The 23,484-nt window shown below is 40.3% G+C and overlaps 1 protein-coding gene across 1 annotated transcript in view; it reads right to left on the reverse strand.

Annotated features, from left to right (window-relative positions):
* Positions 1–23,484, reverse strand: part of Tmem182 (transmembrane protein 182) — a 55,872-nt gene that overhangs the window by 17,271 nt on the left and 15,117 nt on the right. The window contains exon 4 of the mRNA XM_015505012.2: positions 1,850–1,987. Within this exon, the coding sequence (XP_015360498.1) occupies positions 1,850–1,987 (138 nt within the window). The remainder of the gene's footprint in view (positions 1–1,849; positions 1,988–23,484) is intronic.

Here is a 23,484-nt window from a genome sequence, read left to right on the forward strand (position 1 = left end):
TCCTTGCACAAATTATAAAATGAAAAAAAATGACCAAAAGTAACTATTTTTCAAAATACACACATGCAAACTCGTACGCAATTCTATAACAGGATTAAACCCAGGATCAAACAAAAGTTTAAAACAAATTTGCTACTTATGATGTGTTAGTACTATAGTGATTACATATTCCCTTTGATAAGGAACTGAGATAAGAAAAGTAGGGGTGGGTGTTGCTAAATGGCAGAGGCTTGCCTGGTGCAGGCCAGACCCTGGGCTCAATCCCCAGAACCACCAAAAATACAAACAGCCAAAGAAATAAAAAACAAATCCTTTAAAAAAAAAGAATCAGAAGGAATACGTTTACACATTTTTAGGCAAGTGATTTTATTTCTAGGAAGACAAACATGCACCCAAACTAGAATTTTGTTGGAGTCAAGGATAAAATGTGGTGTAGGGAAGATAAACTATTTGGTGAGGAAGATGCTAGGGAACACACATAATGTGTTTGGTCTTACAGAATTATGAATTAAAGCAGAGAGATTATAAATGTTGATATCTAAGTGAAAGAAGCCAGACATGAAGGTCACAGGTATATGAGTCCAATTATGTGAAGTAAGCAAACCCAGGGTGATAGTGAGAAGGCTGCTGACTTCTCAGGGCAGGTAGGGAGCAAGGGGAAGGAAGCCTGGGGCTTCTCTGTGACACACTGAAAAGGTTCTGAATCCAGAGCATGGTGATATTTGTACACATCTGTGAATATAATAAAAAAAACACTGAAGTATATACTTCAAAATGGTCAACTGTATGGTGTGTGACTTCTACCTCAACCAAAAAGGGTTACTAAAAACTGACAAGCCCTGGTGGGTAAAGCCAATGGAAGAAAAGATCAGTTAAACAGGCTTCTTCTCAGAGTGACTCCTTTTTTACTTTTGGCTTTTTACAGAGGATCCGTATCTGATAATTGTTTTATGTCCTCAGCAGAATTAAGCATCATATTATATAGAGGGTTTTGCTAAATGACCATTGATTAAATTACGATGGCAGCCTCATGAGCTGTCCTAGCAATGATTACAAAGGTAGCAAAGCTCCCCATTCTATTCTCATCACCTATCACTACAGTCTCCATAGAAATGCTTTGTCTGACCTGATGCCGAAATACAGCACAGTCTTGGGCAATTTGGTCCAGTCATATTGGAGCCCATCTACCTTTCTACAATTGTTATCTTTACAAATACAAGCCTTGTGCTTCTATTTTCATAAGAGTGGTCTGGTTTTACTTCCTAATTAAATGAAAAATTCACAAAAGTCATCTATCTCATGTTTTTCTATCTATATTATGATCATCTTTGCAGAAATTAGAAAAATTTATTGGAATGCAACTTAAATAAATGCAGGTGTTGCACAGAAAAGTATGTGTTTAGATAATGCAGGTGAACCACAATTAAGAAAACTCAGTGGTGATGATGTAGAAAAACATGTTTTCCTATTATAAGTAAATCATGCTGATATATCTTTCAAAAATATCATCAAGGAGCTATGTGTTTAAGAGCATACAAAATGTACCTCTGTTGTTCTACCGATAGAAAATCAATGGAGCAAGAGAGATAAAAAGGTTCTTGCTGACCTCTCCCCTCTGAGCCTCAGTGTTCTTGTTATGTAATGACAACACAGTGAGTCAAGAGGGTTATTGTGGTGACACGTGCAAAACAGAGTCAGACACACAGCTAGCACCTGGGAATTTTTGCACATGCACATTATTATATTACTATTACTAGAAGACTAGAATCTAGACATATATCTAGAAATGGAATAACAAACATATAGAGAAAATCCAAGGCCAGAATCCCACCCTTTTCACTATACATACCTGCCGCAATGTAGGAGCCTCCTCCGGCTTTATAGAGAAAGTGGCTGGCGAAGGGGGCTGCGCAGATAATCAGAAAGCTGGCGGTCACCACTGTGACCACCCCCAGGAGCATCAAGACTGCCCAGAAACCACGGTAAACTGGACATCACAGGAGAAAAGAAGGAAAGAAAAATACACTTAGATTATGGACACAGCAGGCTGTCACATGGTAAGTTTCTTAGCACTGCTAGATGAATCCCAGGCCATGGTCCTGAATTATCTTAAACAGGACTTCTTACCAGGTGACCTTGGACTCAGTGATGACAATGATGGTGACCTTCAATAAATCTTGAGCTCCAAATTTTTTTTTTTTTTTTTTTTTTTTTTTTTTTTTTTTGGTACCAGAGATTGAACCAACGGGCACTTTACCACTGTGCCTCATCCTCAGCACTTTTTTTTTTTCCTGAGACAGGGTCTCACTAAAGCTTCTTGGGGCCTTGCTAAGTTGCTGAGGCTGGCTTTGAACTTGTGATTCTCTTGCCTCAGCCTCCAGAGCTGCTGGGATTACAGGCATGTGCCACTGTGCCCAACTTATGTTCAGAATTTGCACCACACACATACCTCATACACAAGAGGAGCTCATTTTCCTGACCAGATTCCCCATTTTAAAAGTGGCAACACTTAAAATTCCAGACCAAGCTCTCTTGAGCAAGTGCCAGTTGCTAGTTAGACGTGGGTATTTCCCAGCAAATGTACAAAGGCATGAATAGACATTCATATCACAAACACTTCCCAAGCACTTTGTACAAAAATGATTCTCTGAAAGCTAATGATAATCACCCCAAGCCCCTAAGCAAAAATACATTTCTATTTAGATCATAGCTCAGTTGGAAATAACTAAGGCAATAAAATTTTAAAAATGACCAATACAATTATAAAAAGATTTGTACGGTCTGTTTAAAAAAAAAAACCTGAAATTTTATATCAGATATACTTAAGGAATACCACATTCTATTAATGTTTGTATTTAGGAAGAGTCAAAATGAGAAGCTCAAGAGTCTCATAGTCAAGGACAAGCAAGGCCAAGTGAATGGATGCAACTGCTGATAAATGGACTGTAGGTTTGGAGATATATAGTAATCAAATGAAAAGGAATTCTAATAATCTCTTTTGAGCTGGATAATTACCAATCTATTAAACAAAGTCACCATTTCCCTAAGGCTAAAACAAGAAAATGAATTCTTGTTCACGTAAAAGAAAAAAAAACTCAGTGAAACATATTTGTCAAATTATAATTAAAAAAAACATAGAAACTTTATTGCAAAGTGAAAAGTTATTTTTCTCAACAGTCCTGCTTGCAAGGAAGAACTATATCAATCAGCTGGAACCTTGGAGAACAGAGGATGGCCAGATGAGATTTGAGAAGCCCTCACAGCTGAATGGGAGAGGAAGGCTGGAGGGTTTCTGTTGGTTATGTTAGACCTGGATGGGAACAAAAGGTCAGCATTTACCTCACTCCCCAGTGCTTCCAACTCTGCTATTAAAAGTATCCTGCGGCTGTTTTTAGGCTCAGCAAGGAGTAGAGCAGCAAAGAAATACAGTTGTCCCTCCAAATGCATGAGCTCTGTATCTAAGGGTTTAACCAACCATGGATAGAAAATATTTAAAAAACAAAATCATGCCTGCAATGAACATGCATAGACATTTTTCCCTTGGCATTAACCCCTAAACGATATATATAACAACTAGTTACATAGCATGCACATTGCATTATGTATTCTAAGTCATCTAGAGATGGTTTAAAGATAAGGGAGGTTGTGCAGAGGATATACAAATACTATGTCATTTCATATAGGGGGCTTGAGTATCCATGGGTTTTTGGTATTCTTGCAGTCCTGGAACAGATCTCTAGTGGAGACCAAAGAACAAGCATCATCAATGGCAGCTTTGAGCGTGGGAAGTGAGAGTGGCAGACTACAGGCCAAATATTTGCCAGACTTTAAGGGATAAGTGATGAGTCTCACATTTTTCATTTTCATTCACTTCACTTGCAGAATGGTTGGCGCTGTCTATCACACGGTGGGCTCTGTGCCAAACACGTGCTCGGGGGAGAGAAACACGACGAAGACGCAGTCCAAGGAATAAGAATCTCATTTTGTGATTCTGATTCTGCCGATCACAACTAAATCTGGATAAGTATGACCAACAACCAGCTGAAGACCCTCCAAGTGAATAGTAGCCAGTGGATTGAGAAGGGAGATCAGAAAGGTCAAGTTGACTGAGCAGGGTTTTCACATTTTGTTTTTCTCTTTTTCTTTATTTTTCTCCACCTGGATTTGGCCTGAAGGCAAGCCAAATTAGGAACCATGCAACGGTGAAAAGGGCAAATAGCAAAGAAAAAAAAATTAGTTAAGTGCATCAGTGTGGATAGAGGTCAAGAGAAAGAGGCCCCTGCAAGCCAGTGGTGGTGGTTGGTGGGGGCACGTGGGTACTTCCACTTTCAGATCAGCTTCATATATAGATCTGCACCCAGTGGAGGAAAGATCATTAAAGGTTCTGAAAGGTGATCTGACCCTTGCTGCAGGGGAAGCAGAAGGGACCTGTGTTGTAGTGACAGTGGAGGAGGCCTTGTTAGATTGTCTCCTTTCTTTTGCTGTGTAGTTCTGTGGCCCAAATGTAGGCACTGACCACAGCACAGAAGGCCAAAACTCTAATAAGAGAATTCAGTCCTAATGGCCAGAGAAACTGGGAAAAGGGGACTCTAGAAGCCAGAGGATGTGAAGGAAACCCCCCAGGGGAGAGAGCTGGAGAAGTGACTGTGAAGTTCTGTATTGCAACTTATACAATCACCAGCAATATGAAGAATAGCAAGGGAAAAAAAATAATGAACAAACATGAGTGTAATTCCAGAGATTTGGGGGACAATATCAAAAGTACATTGAATGCCATTGGAGGCAAGAGATAATAGTGTAGGAAAATATAAAATTAATGTCTAAAAATTTCCCTAAAGTGGTGAAAGTCAAACTTACACACACACACACACACACACACACACAAAATCCAGAGAGGAAAAAATCAAAGAAATTAGTACTGATGCATAAAAATAAAATTACTGAAAACTATAGATAAAGCCTTCAAAGTAGCCAGAGGGGGAAGATATGACACACTACATACAGGGAATGGCAATCCTAATGACTGAAAATTTCTCATCAAGGATGATGGAGGCCGGGCGGGGTTGTGGCTCAGTGATGGAGGACTTGCCTAGCATGCATGAGACCCTGGGTTCAATCCTCAGCAAAGCATGTAAATACATAAAATAAAGGTTCATCTACAACTAAAAAAATTTAAAAAAAAAAAAGATGATGGAGGCCAAAAGACAGTACAACTTTTTTATTTTATTATTTGTGGGGTGCAGGGGCGGGTAATCAGGAATGGAACCCAGGAGTGTTTAATCACTGAGCAACATCCCCAGCCCTTTATTCTAAATTTTTATTTTGAGACAGCATGTCGCTGAGTTATTTAGGCCTCCCTAAGTTGCTGAGGCTGGCTTTGAACTTGCAATCCTCACGCCTCAGCCTCCTAAGCAGCTGGGATTATAGGCATGGACCACCATTTGTACCACCATACAAACTTTTTAAGGTGCCCAAAGAGATGACCTATCAACCTAAAACTCTCCATCTAGTGATATCTTAGAGAAATAAAGGTGAAATAAAGTCATCTGTGAAGAAGGAAAACAGAATCTATCACATCACACCAGTTCTGTAAGAAACGCTAAAGGAAATTCTAGAGGCTAATGGGAAAAGACATAATAGCACTCCTGAAACTTAAGAAATGAGGGAAGAGAAACAGAAATGGCTGATATCTGTATGAATATAGTAGGGCATTTTTCTCCTATTTCTTTAAAGTACATTTAATGTTACAATTTGAAAGTATTATCAATATAATAAAAAATAGTAGAAAAACATAGGGAATCAGAGTGTCTGCAGTGTTTACCACACTCTTAACATTCTTAACCGTGGACCAGTCACTGAAGATTCTTGAACCTCTGTCTCTCTTTTTCTTGTAAAATATAGATATTTATATTCATTCTTTAGGTCTATTAGAAATATTGTTCATAATCTATATAAAACGAGACCAATGAATGACATTTTTGTGGTAGTTTTTATTGTGGCTCTTGTTCAAGTTTCATTGTCCCCACAATCAGGTGATAATGGGCTCAAAATAGGAAACTGAATTTACTCCCCTAGAAAGGCTTGTACATGTTTTTTATGTTCCATTGAGGTAAAAAGTGTCTTGTATGGCTTACAGTGCATATAACAGTCATACTTTAGCAAAGTAGATTACTAATACAGAAAGATCCCAAAAGATATTATGCCGTCTCCCATGGGATCCTTGTCCACTAACCTAAGAAATCATTGGCCATGTTTTTATATCATGTCACTCTACTCCTAAACTCCCAAAACACAAATAAGTGAAAGCAAACAGCTGACACAAGACAGCCAATACCTGGTGACCTCCAAACCAGACCTTCTGACCTACAGTTTGAAAAGGGTGATTCTCTGAGGACTGGAAATCTGGAAACTTCAGAAGCTGAGCTGAGAGGAAGCCCTGGTAGCTGGGTCCACAGGGAGACAGTAAGCCAAAGTGAAGGGCTCAGATTACACAGAGAGCAGAGGAATCAGGGTAAGTCTGTACACAGAGAGAAGCAGAGGAGACATAAGATTGAGAAAACACATGGGGAAGGAAATCAAGAAAGAAATGATAATTATGAATAGATGTTCCCCAGACTGTCAACCGCTAGATCCTGTCCTCTCATCTGCTCTAGGAAAATACCCTGACTTTTAATTGTGACTCTCTTTTAAAAAGAAGGAACCACAGATTGGGATTTACAGAAAGAGAGGGAGCAGTTTGCTGGCTACCTGGAGAAGTTTGACCACACAGAAATATCCTCCAAGGGCATGTCACCATGGACTTTATTTTTCTGCCTTATGCATCTAACATTCAAAAGTGCATAGACAGCATCATGCACATTTCAAACCTTAGAACTTCCTGTTTCTTGAGATAACTGTATACTTTTATAACTTTTTATAACTGTGTACTTTTCCTATGCATCACACTTTGATTCCATAATTAAAAATGGTCATTCCCAATCATGAATTGGCTTGTGGGGTTTGGTCATGTTTAGTCACTGTCTAAGTAAAGCTAAGAGCATCTTACCCAAAAAGTGAATTAAGTGCACGTTCTAGGGAGTCAAATCCATGTGGAGGTGCTTCTGCTTACTAATGGGGTGATTCGAATAGACCTTACCTGGAATGCAATATCTTTTCATAGGTTTGCAGTAAATATTAAATGAGATAACATATGAAAAGTGGCTGCATGCAGTAAGTCCTCAGTATATTTTCTGTGATTATTGTTAATTATCAAAACTCTAATATGAAACATTGTTATCAACAATACAGTTGACACAGATAACTTCTAATTTCATAGATCTAAGATGGGGACAGGCTTTCCATCGTAATACCTGTATTAGAAGATTCCCCAGGCATCCCATGTGTAGTCTTTATGTGCATATGTGTGTGTGTAGAGTTCATATATGTGTATATATACAATTAATATAATTTAATATTTAATTATATTTATGTAATAATAGTATATTGTTTTACATAATAACAATTGTGTTATTTATATAAGTAGGCATTTAAAATTATTGGTATACTTATACAATTTTGAGGGGAGCATGTTTATGTCTAGGTAGTATTTTTTTTTATTGTTTCAGATGCTGAGATCTTAAATAGACCTCAGAGAAACCTGAGTTTCTTTCCCGGCTTTTTCTGAGAGCCTGTGAGAGCTGCTAGACCTTGTCTTTGATGGTTTTGGAGTGTGCCTAGAGAAAACATCTAAAAATCCATCTCACACAATTCAATGTTTAACTTAAACAGTATTGAATATTTATTAATTCTATTGAAACATGAAGATTTACAATGTAAATAGATTTACATGCAATCTATATTATTACAATTTGGATTAATTAAAGGAAAGCTTTATCTGAATCCATGAAAGACCAGAATCAAATACTATTTTCAAAGAAATTAAGTTCTGTTGATTTTAAATAAATTGGTTGATTTTAAATAAATTGACCTAACCGAGGTCTTTGGCGGGGGTGAGGTGGTTGAAATGAGGAAGATGGCTAGTAATGAGTCTCACCTCAGATATTACGTAAATGGTTCATCTAGACTTTATTTTCCTAACAGATTAAACTTTTCCCCTTGTGGTATTACTTTCCCCAGTAATTTACTTAGTAACTTCATCCTAGTAGATGTCGAATGAAATTCATCAGCCCAAAGCATACTGAAATAGGACATTGACATATTCTCTATACCATTTCATATTTTATAACATTTCCCTTATGCTTAGTATCTCCTTTCATTTGAGGAGTATTCTGTTGTTTACTCATAGAGAAGCGCCATCAAGTCATTAGAGATTGTCTAGCTTGCTACAAAAGTGCGCGTGGAATGCAAAACTATATTCATGATGCCTGTTTTATTCATCAAGCATTGCAACTTCACATTTGAGATTCAAACAGTTATCAAAGGAACTCGCATCTTGAGTACATCCAAAAGGTCAAAATCCAAAAAGGCCTAAGTAGGAAACGTAGGAAAAAAGAAACTATTAAGAATTCTTCAGGGAAAAAACAAAACTACAGGACAGTGTGGAACATGAAATCAAATGGACTATTAATTAAGCGTGCACATTAGTATATGTGCTCGTGGGAATGTGCATGAGTGTGCCTGAGTGTGCCTGAGTGTGTGTGTGTGTGTGTGGCTGTACATCTGTGCATATGTGTCAATGTGTTAGTACGAGTGCACCTGTGTGTATTAGTCTATGTCAGTAGGTGTGTTCCTCTATGGCTGTGTGTGTGTGTGTGTGCAGATTGGCACAGACAGGAAGTGAATAGCAGAATGGGCACCTATTTTGATTTCTGTGTAAAGGGTTAGTAAAATAAAGCCCCGAGTGTTTATTTTTTCACTAGAATATAATAAAATACACCACAATCTTGTTAATTTAGATGATGGGCAAAAGCAGCCTGAAGCCTGAGTGGGGGTTCCATTCCAAGCCATTCACATGAATCCAATAACTCAAACTGGTGTCTCACCAGGGACCCCAAGAGCAGCCTTGCCAGGCTCGCTTGGCAAATGGGCACATGGCTGACAACCAGAAGCCACTTAGTTTAGCAAACATATGCCGAGGGCTCCCCACATGCAAGGCACCAAAAGCTGCCAGAGTAAGACATAATCCTTACCCTCCTGTGTTCATCCCAGCAGGGGAAAAGCAAACAGGTTTAACAGCTTGTGGCCAGCACCCTGATGGAGGTGCGGGAATATCACAGCACCCGATGAACTATTGAACCAAGAGCACACTTTTTGGAAGGTGAGTAGCAATGAGAAAAGTCACATTGTGCTAGGTCTTGATGTTTTCCTAGAGTTTCACAAAGCCAGAGACAAAGTCAGTCTCATCAGAGTCAGAAACATCCATGGAAGAAGTGTGCAGTTCCAAAGAGCCGCTCTCTTATACTGATGCTGGGGAGACACTGAACATCACGAATCAGACATAATGATCAAATTGGTATTACAATATAATTCTTATCACTGCATGGAGAATGATTTGCTAGGAAAAGGTATAGAACAGGGAGACTAGTTAGGCAGTTATTGTAGTAAACCCAGTGGGAGCTCATGAGGTAGAGATGAAATTAGGTTTGGTATTACTGCTGTTACAGAGGGTAAGAAACCAGAAAGAATAAAGGATGTTTTTATGAGTTTTGATTTGTATAGGAAGGGTTATGGAAAATGATATTTCTACGAGACAACCCCTAAGAACAACGGAAAGATGTGTGGCTCTGGACGAGGGAGGGAATTAGCCAAACACTAAACCTCTCCCAGTAAATTGTTTTCCAGGAACTATGGGCCCTGAAGGAGGGAGGCAGATACTGAAAGGTGTGCTGTGGACTTTAACCATTACCCAGAGTCGGTGAATCCTGGAAGAAGAAAAGCAAATAGTGAAGCTCTGGGTAACAATGGGTCCCAGAGGAAGGAAGATAAGCAGTGTTCTGAGCTTTTCCCAGGGTCAGTGAATTTTCGAGTTTTTACATCTTCTTTCCTGACTGCCCCAAACAACAAGTCCTGCCTTGGTCTCCAATGATTAATTCACCCTTATTGTAACCTATAAAGTGCAGACTCCTTCTGTAACCAGTGGGCCATTTTCGTACCCAGAAAATGAGCCCTGCCAGTGCCCCATTGATTGACTCTGCTGCAGAACAAAGGAAAGCTTGCTGATCCATTTGAGGTCTGCTACCATCCCCGTTATTTCTGTTTTCATAATGATACTGAAACCGGGTTGGTCATTTTCGTTTATCGTCTACACAGTTGGTTCAGTTAACATCTTACCAATTTCTACTGGATTTTTCACACTTATAATTTACACAACCAACCTTCTTTTATTCAGAGTACAGAGGGAGAAGTCAACCCAAGTGATCACAATTCCAAATTCGTAGTGTTTTGATAAGCTATTTTGCTGTACGTACATACCCAAATGTAAATATTTTATTTGCAGCTTAAAGATAAACTTAAGTGTTATCCATTTTTTCAAAACTTGCTATATTGCCTCAGACACCCACAAAGCTAGTTCATCCAGCTAATCCTCTGTTCCGACACATCCTGGAGCACAGAGTGTGAAGTGCTGTAAATGCTCTAAATGAAGCCAAAACAAAGCACGCCGCCCCTCCCCCAGCCCCCATGGCAAACAGGGGCCTCCAGCATATGTTGCCATCGCTCTAGGCGAGACGCTTCTGTCGTGCAGGCCAGCATGCCTGTCCTCCTCTCCATGCACTGCTTGTCTTGGCAGTGTCAGGAAAGACTAAAAATACGGAAAGCCCTGCACCAGAGCAGAAGGAAGGATTGTACAATATGTCCGCGTCTGAACTCTACAGTTGCCGAGGTGCCAAGCAAAGTCAACTGCTCCTCTTTCCCCACGGTCCACTGATGTTTTCTTTTATCTTTCAACACAGAAAGAACCCTGAGAGACCCAATGGAGTTCATGCACCTCCCTACTCTAACAGCTGGCCCAGATGCCAGGGAGGAAGCACACCAGCAGGAGGGGCAGAGTCTCTACCTTCCACTTGGGCCATGACCTTGGGACAGTCCTTGAAGCAAATTCTGGGTGTCTTCCCAGGTGGCCAGAGCCTTCAGGTTTGAAATTGCATCCCTGTTCATCACCGCACTTATTCCTCCTCCTAAGCAGCTCAGGATGGGAAGGGAGCCCTCTGAGGCCTGGGAAGGGTGACTTTGCCTTACTGGAGGTAGTTGAGGAGGTGGCTTCAGTGACAGCAGTTCAGATTGTTCTCAACTTATAATGGTTCCACTTATGAATTTCTGACTTTACAATGGTGCAAAAGCAGTACACACTAGGTGGGGATGATACTTTAAATCTGGATCTTTTCCTGGCCAGCGCTGTGCATTCTGATCCTCTCTGGCAAGGCTGGGCAGTGACATCTGAAGGTAGCTCAAGCTCAATGAGGAGGGAAGATGATCGACACTTGGCAGCGTACTGGGTTGCTGCGTTAGGGTGTGCGGCCAAGTCAGGGGCATTAAATGCATTTTTGACTTAGGATCCTTTCAGTAGGTTAAGAGTATGGGGTCATCACCCCGCTGTAAGTCAAGGAGCACCTGGAACAGTAGTAGCAGGTGTCAGCATGCTCAGGCCCAGTGATGAGGAACTAGGCAATACATATGAAGCCACTTGATGCTCAATCATGAGGAGCTAGAGCTTATTCTTTGGCTCCAAGGTCGTCTTCTGCCCCACACCTCAGGGGCAGGTGTGGTGAGTTGAATCAGCATCTCCCCTGCACTAGCAGAGCTTTAACATTACACCTGTGCCAAGATTCCAGTTCTCTGAATGAGAACCTCTAAGATTGGACACAAGCGTCAGTCTCTTTTAAAACCTACTAGGATGCCTGTCGTGGTAGCTCAGCTAGACAGGCTGAGGCAAGAGAATCACAAGTTCAAAGCCAGCCTCAGCAACTTAGCGAGTCCCTAAGCAATTTAGCGAGTCTTTAAACAACTTGGTGAGACCCTGTCTCAAAAATAAAAAAATAAAAAGGTTGGGGATGTGGCTCAGTGGTAGAATGACCCTGGGTTCAACCCTTGGTACCAAAAATAAATAAATTAAACCTACTAGGAAACGGTAACAGACAGTCTGGTTGAGAATCAACAGACTTCTCATTTCTCTAAGCCACTATTTTTATTGGAAAAGTGCCGCTGTACATACAGCAGTTTAGCTTTTACAGATATTATTTTCTTTATCATCATATCTATTGCTATTTTGTGTTTTGCAGATGAGGTTCAGAGAGTGTCACCCCAAAATTAAACAATCATTAAAAGCAAATTGAAGATTTTATTTCGGGGCTATTTGGAATCTCAGCTGCCTTCTGCCTCTATCTCTTGTGTCTTTCAAATAAGTGGTCAGTGATCTTTCTAAGTCTTCTAGGATCAAATTTTCACACTCTAGGTTTTCCTACCTCTACCTCCATAAATTGAAACTGAAATTGTGCCAAAGTTCCCTGGGAGAAAGGGACTTTGCATTTCTCTTTCTTCTCACTGGAACAAACCGTCTTCCTACTTGTTATGAATGGAATGCTGTGGTTCCGCCCTGCTCACCCAAATTCAAAGTCTGGATGAGGTCAGGAGGTGGAGGTTCTTATCATGGAATTAATTACTGGTAAGAAGAGGAAGAGATCTCTCTCTGCCAGGTGAGGACACTGTGAGACAGCAGCTATTGTCCCCTGAAGAGGGCCCCCTGAGGCCCCACCATGCTGACACACTGATCCTGCACTTCCAGCCTCCAGCACTATGATAAATAGATGACGATGACAGGCTGTGGGATTTTGTCATAACAGCCCTAGCTACTGTGCTCCTTGTCCTTCCTAAGCTGTTTAAGCATCCCTCTTTTCTTGAGGGGACATGGTAGGGTTGCTACCTCACCTCCACCGAAATGCAGGAGAGACTAGAATCAGTAGGAATCCAGATGTCCCTCACCAGCAGTGTGTCCGTGGGCAAGTTAATTGGCCTCTCTATGCCTCAGTTTCCTTCCCTAAAATGTTACCCATTTCATAGGGCTGGTCAGCACTAAGCATAGTGCCTGACTCAAGTTCTTGACACATGGTCTCTGAATTGATCAGTCTGCATGGTAATCTCTCTTTACTGAACCACCTCCATTTAATGGCTATGAATTCCTTCAGGGCAGAGACTCAGTCTTGCTCATGGTTTTTACTCAAGCTTTATACCTGCCATGTATTGGATGCTCAATAAAATGTTGAATGAGTGAATAATCATTAATTTACACTCTATTCACACTGTCATCTTAAGGTTAATGGGCTATGCAATGGCTATGCAACTGAATGAAGGAAATTCATTCCAATGGAAATAAATCTATGGTCTTGACCTCATTGTCACAATGGCTAGCGAGGTTATATGACCTAAATCCCTATGAAAAAGAAGAGCTGAGAAATCAAGGCACAGATGGTCACACCCAGGTATTACCTGAGGATGCATGATCTTCTTTTTCATCACCTGAATACCAGTGCATAAAAATAAATCAAGAGTATGAGAGATTCTGGGAGTGTTTCTGCCCAACTCAAAATACCAGAAGACAGTCAAATTTCCTCATTCATCTCTTTCCATTTTATTAAAAAAAAAAAAAAGCTGATGTACACCTGGAAAGATTTGCATGGCTTAAGAGCCATGAAAGGAACACTTTTAAGAGCATTCTATTCATGCACTTTTTTGAACACAAATTGGAATCTACTTGCCCAAAAGCTTTTGTACAGCAGTAAATAATTATATTGAAAACTTACTTACCTAGTTGCAAGTATTCTAGTCTAAATATTCTAGGGTTGCTGAACATTTAATTTCATGTCTTTCAATTTTCCTCTACAAATTTCTAATACCCTAAAAATCATATTTCTCTAGGGACTCTTGAGGTCCCTTATTGTATAATGGTGTTATACATTCAGAAATCCTCTGAGCAGTGTGACTGGTATAACTTTTCACACCAGAAAAGTGAGTTTAGGAATTCCACAGTGCTAAAATGAATTGGTATTTTCCCTCTATTTGTATCATAAGACTACCCATGAAGGAAGTGGTTAACAACTAAACTGAATTCCACCCTTGCATTCACTCATGCTTGGACACCGATTGAAAATCTAGCTTGTATCAGGCTGCAATAGGCAATCAATTATTGGTGTTATAATCTCCAAAATGTACAATATGTGCCATCCAGTAGTCTAAGGGGATAAAAATGCACCATCAGATGGCTGCCAGCCATCAGCTACGCCAAGTTCAAGGGAGGGGGATGTTATGCAAGGATAGAGGGAGTACCTGACCTGATCTTAGCATACTACATAAAGCTTCTTGGAAAAGAAGAGATGGCCAGGAAATGGAGTTGGTACAGCAGTCAGAACAAACAAAGGAACCCAGGAGGGAGGAATAGTGCCTGCCAGTGGCTCAGTGTGAAAATGCAGAGTGATGGAAAGCTTGAGTGCTAAGGAGGTGGCAGGAGGGAGAAGGTGGGAGACAGAATGAAATTCCTTGTAGCATGAGGTCTTTTTCCAGCAAAATATTTTCGGTTTAAGTTCAATAATTTTACCCTAATAATAATATTTAAAATCATATTAATTATGATAAAATAATGTTAAAAATTTAAATAAGTTAGGTCTTTTTGCCCACGTGGATCTTCGATCTCTGAGTATCAAAACAATGGAGGAAAAGTTTGCACACAGTTGTTTTCAGTGAGAAATATCCATAAAGAAAAAAGCAAGTACTTGCATACTTCCTTTTCTTCCTTACAGAACTTTTTTCCTTCATCTTTTTTCCTTAAGGAGTAAAATATTTTGAGATAAGGCACCAAAAACTCTGACAATACTTTCTGGAAACTGACCTGCCTCGTGGGGATGATGAAATGAGCAAGAGATTTTATGATGGAGTTAGAGGAAAATGGAAAAGGAGCAAAAATATTTTCCTAGGAAGAAACTAAAGATACAGAGATGAGAGGAGCCATTGCCTGCACTGGGAATTTGTGCTGGCATTTGTGACCTGTGTCTGCCAGCAAATACCTTGGAAAGTCATTTGACCAATGCAGAATCGGGACCTGTGTAGGGTGAGATATGAACCTTGCACGTGAAAAATGAGTCTGAGCATAGCTGAAGCGAAATGAGCATCTTCTTGGAACAGAAAAGATAGCCAGGACATCACTAGCATCACCACTAGCACATTTACTCTAGAACAAACTTTTTCAATTTGCTTATTCCTGATGAAGGAGTCAAGAAATTGACACCCCAAAATATGGCACCCTGATGTACTGATCATTTTAAATTACTGGAACATAAAAAGTGGCAAATGACAGAAGGGGCATTCTTATGATAGCTCCTTGTCTAGTGAAAGTCTGGACCCACCAAGAAACGAAGAGATTATTTCTGATTCCTTCTCTGAGATTTCATTTAAGTAAACTCTAAATATATGAAGAAAAACGGAACTCTGTCACCACATTTGGACAAACTTTTGTCATATACTACTGTCTTGTATTTAAGTCCCACTAAATATTCCAAAGAGAATCATTTAAAAGCCATTGTCTGTTCTTAGAGCACAGGGGACTTTGGAAGGGTCTCCAGGCCTACTAAATTCACCTGAATATAATTTACTACTGTCCTAAAAATGGGTTTCATTCTCCTCCTCCTTCCCCTTTGGAGAAGGGGTGTGTATGTTTATAATCACCCATGCTAGGCTGGTTGGCACTTAGCCTTTGTGATACATAATAAATCAGTGTATCTTTTCTTAACTCCATCATCATTTCAAAAGGCTTCCTTTGGTCCCTGCCCTCACAGTGAACAGACCAAGTTACATTTTCTCCACTTAGCAAGAAATGTGATCTCTGGTATTCAAAGTCAGCACTCCCTAAGAACAATGCCCAAATCTTCTTTGAACATCTTTTCACTCACTTGGCCTCTTCCAAAGATGGAGCTGAAGGAATGTGATGGAAATTTCTCCTGGCAACTTTGAGTTTGTTCCCCTCACTAACTAGGTGACTGTCTATTTCTAGAAGCAGGTCACTTAACCAACCTGTGTGGTTTTCAGTTTGCTACTCTATTAAAAAGTATATCTGACCTCAGAAGTCACCTTAGTCCTTCTGTTTATAGAGTCCCAGGCAAGCAGATGGTCAATATGTCCCTTTACTAATGAACAGCATGCACCAAACTTCAGAGTCTTCACTGGAAAGGACCGATCGTCTAAAACTGCCCATTTGAAACAGAAAATCTTTGCAAAGATCAGACAGAATGTTCCCATAGCCACTTGCCCGTGGTTTGGAGGGGTTTGGCTTTATGGTTTATTTGTCATGGTAGGGTACATCTTTGGAAGTCTCTCCTCCCCAGCTATTAACTCAGCAAGCTGTTAGAGTAAACACCCTCAGTATTCCACAGCAATTGCTGTTGCTCTGGAAACAAATTTACAATTACTTTCCATTAACTTTGAACTTTTTTTCAACAATTCTAATAGAACTTAGTCTATTTTTATAGTTTATATGGGGGGTCTTTTAATTAAACATAACATTAGAATTCATTTCGACATAATTTTAAAAGCATGGAATAAAATTTGCTCTAATTCAGTCCCCGGTATATCCCTTTTCCTTCTTCCTTCCTCCCCACATTCCCTTCCCTCTACTGATCTTTCTGCTATTTACTTTTAGTTTTGCTTTTTTTTTTTTTAAATTTTAGTTAGGGTCTTGTGGATGTAGATGATGGTGAGATTCACTGTGGTATATTCATATATGCACTTAGGGAATTTAGGGCAGATTCCACTCTTCCCATATCCCGTGGGGGAAAAAAAAGTGAAATGAAGTCATTTTAGAGTGGTATTAGCAAGTTTTATAAAGCAACAAAACTCTTCTTTTTCTTTTTGTAAATTATTGATGTGTTCCTGGGTTTCAATACATAGAGAAAAGAATAATGTAAATAAATAGCTCTTAAGAAATTATGATGGTGTTTCTGAGCACTTTATGTGTCCAGTTGTTTATAATTTCATTAAGTTCCTCATCTGGAATTGAAGAGGTTCTAATTTTTATCCTTCATGAATCATGTGAACTGTGGTAATGAGCCTGGCAAAAAAGAAACGTGTGAGGCAAAACATTGGGTCAGGCATCTTTGTCTGCTGCTCTGGACAACCTGCCAAACCCTAGAGTCAAGTTTCCATGTGCCTCTCTCTACCTCAAGCAGCATGGCCCAGCCTTCACGCCTGCTCTCACAACCAACTGTCTTCACCTGGTTTCCAGAACACTGTGCTCCTCTGGTGTTCTTCCTGCCTCCCAAGCTGCCCATCCACCTGCAGCCTCCTTAGCTCCTCTTCTCTGACCTCTTGCTGTTGAGGCATCCTAGGGCTTGGATTTTGACAGACCCCCTTTTTGTCTACACTCACCCCACCAATAGTCTCATCTTGTTCCATGGCTTTCCATATCCCTCCCTCTAATGACTCCCAAACATGCAATTCCCACCTTTAATACCAGACTCTCTAACCCCAAAGCTGACCTCACCTCTCCACCAGGCATCTTAACTTAACATGCACAAAACCTTCCAAAGTTTCCGGGCCTTCTCCATCTCCACATCTCCACTAATAACAACATCATCTCTCCACTTGCTGAGACAAAAAGAGAGTTGTCATTGGTTGTTGTTTCCCTCACACCGCACACCCAATCCATCAGCAAATCCAGCCAGCTGTCCCTTTAGAATACAACCAGATAAAGAGATTGTTTGCATCCAGGAAGATGAAGTAGACACACCTGTCTCTATTTCTTCCACTAAGTACAACACAACACCCTGGATATTATGCATAAGATAAGGGTAAGGAAAACATTAAGAGGTGGACAGCAGAAGACAGACCAGATAGGGACCATAGGACAAGGAACAGCACTATAGTTTAATTTGTTGAGTTTTCTTAGTGCCCCATGTAGGATACCAGAATCAGAATCAACAACAGACACAGACGAAAAATAAAATAAAATATTAACCAAAAAAGAAATATGTCTAGTCAAGAGACTATGTGAGGGATAGTACAGCAAGAGAAAACAATTTGAGGGATTAATCCCTCTACTGTAGTCAAATATTCCTCTGATATTTGGCTACAGTAGAGGGATTAATATACTTCTATATTAATCCCTCTATACTTCTACCCAATGGTCTGTAACAAGATGTCTCAACCTCCAAGGAACCTGGACTTCCACCCCCACAGTTGGCAATGAAACCACCCTCCAGCAGAGAGCAGACAGGGTATCCAGCCTTCCAGCCCTATGGTGTGAATGAGGAAGGACCCTCCCACAAGGGAGTTGTAGGATGCCCACTGGAGAGCCAGGACTGGCACCACCTTCTCACACTGCCCACCTGTCCCACCTTGTCCCCAAAGGATATGATGGAGCCATCATGGGCCTCACCCAGCCACCCTGCTCTCTGAGGAAGCACAGTGGGAGGACACAGCCCTCACTGTCACTGTGCAGCAGCAGCAAAGAGCATCTCTCCAACCCAAGGTCAGAGGAGGAAGGGAGGAGCCTGGAATTGCACTCCACCTGGCATGAATGAGGCCATGCCCACCACTTCCCTCACCAGAGTGGTGTCCAGAAGAGAGGAGTGTAACAAAAACTAAAATAAGAACCATATTCTCATAACATGATATTCAGAAAGTCCCATTTGCAGTAAAAAAAAAAAATCACTAGTGATAGCAAGAACCAGGAAAACCACAACTTCCATGCAAAAGGACAGTCCAGAGACACGAGCAACGAGATGAGAGACATGGGAACATGGGAGAGGATTGAAGCAGCCATATTCAAAACAGAATTGCTTCAATAGCAAATATAAAAATACTTGGACCAAATGAAAAATCAGAAAATAGAATAAAAAATTGAATGGAAAATTTGTATTTGGAAGATATGAAATTAAAAGTTTTTAAAAATTGACAATTAAGTTTTTGCCAAAAAATGAAGGGAAGACAGAAAACGATCAATGAGCTTCCAGTCAGATATTGCAAATTACCCCATCTGAACAAGAGTGAAAATGGAATTGAAAAAAAATGAAAGCGACTCAGAGATCCATGGAATTGTAACAAAAGATCCAAAAGTAATTTTTTTTTCCTGAGTGTTATGGGGAGAGAAGAAATAGAACAGGACTGAAAACCTTCAAAGAAAAATGGTTGAACATTTTAAAAGTTACCAGAAGACATAAAGTTCTGAGGCGATGAGCAAAACTACACAGGATATAGCCAAAGAAACTCATGATGAAACACACAATGATCAAACTTCTTTCATAAAAAGGCAAAGACAAAAGTATCCCAAAGTGAACAATGGAGAAGAAACACCTGAGTGGGAAACACAATTGAGCAACTGTGGAGAGCTAATCAAAAACCCAGGAAGCCAGGAGCCCTTGATGATTAAAAAAAGTCCTAGTCTGCACAATACATATTGCCTCCTCCTCGTAAGTCTTCAATTATGGTTGACAATTAAAGTAAAAAAAAAAAAAGAAAGAAAATGTCATGTGCCACGTGTTCCTCAATGTCTGTGAAAGAAATAGGTGACACAATTATAGTTGTCAGAGGGCAAATGGACATAAAGGGAGATAAGGTTTTGCATTGCACTGTGGGTAAATGTCAAAATAATAGACTGTGATAACATATTTATAATGCAATACCTACAGCAATGATCACAGAAGCTATACAAAGAGATTCACTCAAAAGCACTATAGATACATCTTTAAAGATCTTTTCTGGGAGTTGGGGGGAGAGATGGATGAACACAGTGGACTTCCAGGGTGGCATGTGCCCGCCATATCATAATGGCAGGCACATTCCATTACACATTTGTCCAAACCCACAGAATTTATAACACAAAACATGAACCTTAATATAAATGACAGACTTTAGTTGATAACAAAATACTGAAATAAATTCATTAACTATAACAAATGTACCATGCTAAGACAAGACTTCAGTAACAAGAGAAACTGTACAGGTAATAGAAATGGAACTTTTTATATTTTCCACTCAATTTTTCTGTAAAAGAAAATTATTCTAAAAATAGTCTGTTAAATATTTTAAAATCAATGAAAGCTCCTTATACTAGCAAAAGAAAAAAACACATGAATATTAAGCTTTAAAACACAATACCATTTATAATTGCTCATAATAAATAGATTCAATTAGACAAAAATGTAACAAATCACACATTGTATTTGTAAGCTGAAGACTATAAAATGCTGAAGAAATAAAAAAAACCCTAAATATATGAGTGTATATACCATGTTCAGATTGGAAGAATCAATATCAGAAAGACATCAAATCTCCCCAAATCAGTATAAAGATATAACTTCATTTCTATCAAAATCCAAACAAGACTGTGTGTGTGTGTGTGTGTGTGTGTGTGTGTGTGAACTTTAAAAAAACTATACAGCAAATCAAAGGATATATTATAAACAATTTTGAAAAAAAGAATAGAGAAATCACTCTATTCAATTAGGCATGTATTATATAGCTTAGCCATTCAAGATGGATGGTATGGTACTGGCAGTGAAACAGATACACGGGTCATGAAACAGAATTCAAAAAATGTGGCACCCAAGTATGATTAGCTATTTTTTGACATAGATACAAAAATGACTCAGTGGAAGAAGTACAGTCTTTTCCAACAAAAGGAGCTGGAAGAACTGAGCAAACACTGACAAAACAAAAACCTCACATCTTACTTAAAAATTAACTCAAAATGCATCATGAATTTAATTATAAACCATAAAACTTTTAGAAGAAAACATGAGAGAAAGTCTTCAAGACTTGATTAGTGAAGTCCTTAAACGAGATTCCAAAAGAGTGGTCTGGGTTTTTTTAATTTTATTTCATTTTATTTATTTATTTATTTAGGTACCAGGATTGAACCCAGGGGCGTTAACTACTGAGTCAAATTCCCAGCCCCTTTTGTATATTTTATTTAGAGACAGGGCCTCGCTGAGTTGCTTAGGGCCTCACTAAGTTACTGAGACTGGCTTTGAACTCAGCCTCCAGAGTTGCTGAGATTACAGGCTGTTTTTCTTCTTTTTTTTTAATCAATAAATTAAACTTTATCAAAATTCACTACTTTCATTCTACAACGGTCACTATTAAGGTGATAAAAATGCAATCTGTTTACGGGTAGAGATTTATAAACTACATATCTTACAAAGGATTTTTATGTAGATGATAAAGCACTTTCTACACTCAACAGTAAATAATCCAGTTAGAAAATGAACAAAAGATGGTAGGAGAATTCTGCTCATGGGGATCTGGGGTCGGTAGCAAAGCACAAGAGTAGATGTTCACACCACTGGACGTTAAGGAAAGGGGACACAGACCAAACTGGAATGTAACAAAAAACTAAAATAAGAAAAGGGGACATAGACCAAAAGAATATGGCTAATGTGGAAAAATGAGACCATATCAAAAGCTGTTTAGGATGTTGGTCCTCTGGCCAACAGTAGCAGTTCATAAGCAACCTGGATATCCAATCACCATAGGACACTGCGGTGGCACTGCTGGGCATGTCTCCCAAGTAAACCAAAATGTATATCCTTACAAAAGTGGTATACATTTTTTTTTGTAGTTGTAGATGGACAGCATGTCTTTATTTTCTTTGTTTCATTTTTATGTGGTGCTCAGGATCAAGCCCAGTGCCTCACACATGCTAGGCAAGTGCTCTGCCACTGATCTACATCCCTTAGCCCCAGTACCCATTCCTTGTAGTATCACCCATGTGCTCTACAGTAGGTGATTGATTAAACAAGCTCTTTAGTTATAAAAAGAAATGGATTAATGATACATGATGTAACAACTTGGGTGAATCACAAGGGCATATGCTTTACAAAAGAAAGTCTCTGAAGGTCACATACTGTATGATTCTGTTTAGGTAACATTGTTGAAATGGGAAAATTACAGTGGTTGCTAAGGATGGGTCGTGGTGGAGGTTAAGGTAAAGGGGTAACAGGAGCAAGATCTTTGTGGTTTTTGTTTGTTTGTTTGTACTAGGGATTGAACCCAGGGGTGCTTTACCACTGAGCTACATTCCCAGCCCTTTTAATTATTATTATTATTTTTTTTTTTTTAATTTTGAGAGAGTCCTGCTAAGTTGCTATTCTGCAGGAAAGAAGGAGGCAAAAGAAAACCAAGCATTATTATGTGATTTCTGTCCCAGAACTGGAGCTGGGCAGAGTGTGGGTAGGAAGAGTACACAATCAGCCCTCTGTAGCTGCAGGCTCCATATCCATGGATTCAACCAAGGATGGAAAGTCTTCAGGAAAAAAAAGTCTCTGAACTGAACACCAACAGACTTTTTTTTTGTCATTATTCTCTAAACAACACATATGACTACTGTGTGTAGCACATTTATATTGTATTAGGTCTTGTAAGTCATTTAGAGATGATTTAGTGCATACAGGAGGTTGTGTGTCAGCTCTGTGCAAACAATACCATTTTATCAAGGAACTTGAGCATTCTCAGATTTTGGTGTCCATGGGGGATACTAGAACCAATTCCTTATAGATGTCAAGGGACAACTGTAATTCCAAAGAAAAGCTTGGACCCTGGGTCAGGAGTGGAGGTTTAAAAGGTCTCAGGGTTCTGCTTACAGGTGATTTTTGTGCTCATCCCCAACCTGACCACCCCTCCCAGCACATCTGTCAGTGTTTGAAGATTTTTTTGGATGTCACACTGAGGCGTTGTTACTGGCAGCCAGGGGAGCTGCTGAACATCTGACAATGCACATAAAGAATGATCTAGTTGGCCAGGTGTGGTGCACATGCCTGTAATCCCAGTAGCTTGGGAGGCTGAGGCAAGAGGATGGGGAGTTCAAAGGCAGCCTCAGTAAAGGTGAGGCTCTAAGCAACTCAGTGAGACCCTGTCTATAAATAAAATATAAAATATGGCTGGGGATGTGGCTCAGTGGTTGAGTGCCCCTCAGTTCAGTTCCTAGACCACCCCCAACCCAAAAAAAGAATGATCTAGAGAGCTTCCAATAACTTCTGCAAGGTAGGCGGGCCTGCGACCCACCGGAAGAAGAGGAGCAGCGGCCTGCTGAGAGGCAGAGCCGCCCCCCACCCCCCGCGCCTGCCAGGTAGGCGGAACTGTGACCACCAACAGAAAAGGCCCAGTGGCCCGCGGAGGGGCAGAGCTTCCAATCACTCCTGCAAGGTAGGCGGGCCTGCGACCCACCGGCAGAAGAGGAGCAGCGGCCTGCTGAGAGGCAGAGCCGCCCCCTCCCCCCGCGCCTGCAAGGTAGACGGAACTGTGACCACCATCAGAACAGGCCAGACCTGCAACCGACAGACAGAACAGGCCCAGTGGCCTGAGGAAGGGTAGAGCCACACCCCCCCCGTGCCTGCAAGGTAGGCGGACCTGCGACCCACTGGCAGAACAGCCCCAGAGGCCTGCAGAGGGGCAGTGCTGCTGCCTGCGTCTGCAAAGTAGGCAGAACTGCGACCACCGACAGAACAAGCCTAGCGGCCCGCAGAGGGACAGAGCCGCCGCCCCCGCCTGCAAGGTAGGCGGACCTGCTAC

The sequence above is a fragment of the Marmota marmota genome, unplaced genomic scaffold (assembly GCF_001458135.2).
Source record: "Marmota marmota marmota unplaced genomic scaffold, marMar, whole genome shotgun sequence".
Lineage (NCBI taxonomy): Eukaryota > Metazoa > Chordata > Mammalia > Rodentia > Sciuridae > Marmota > Marmota marmota.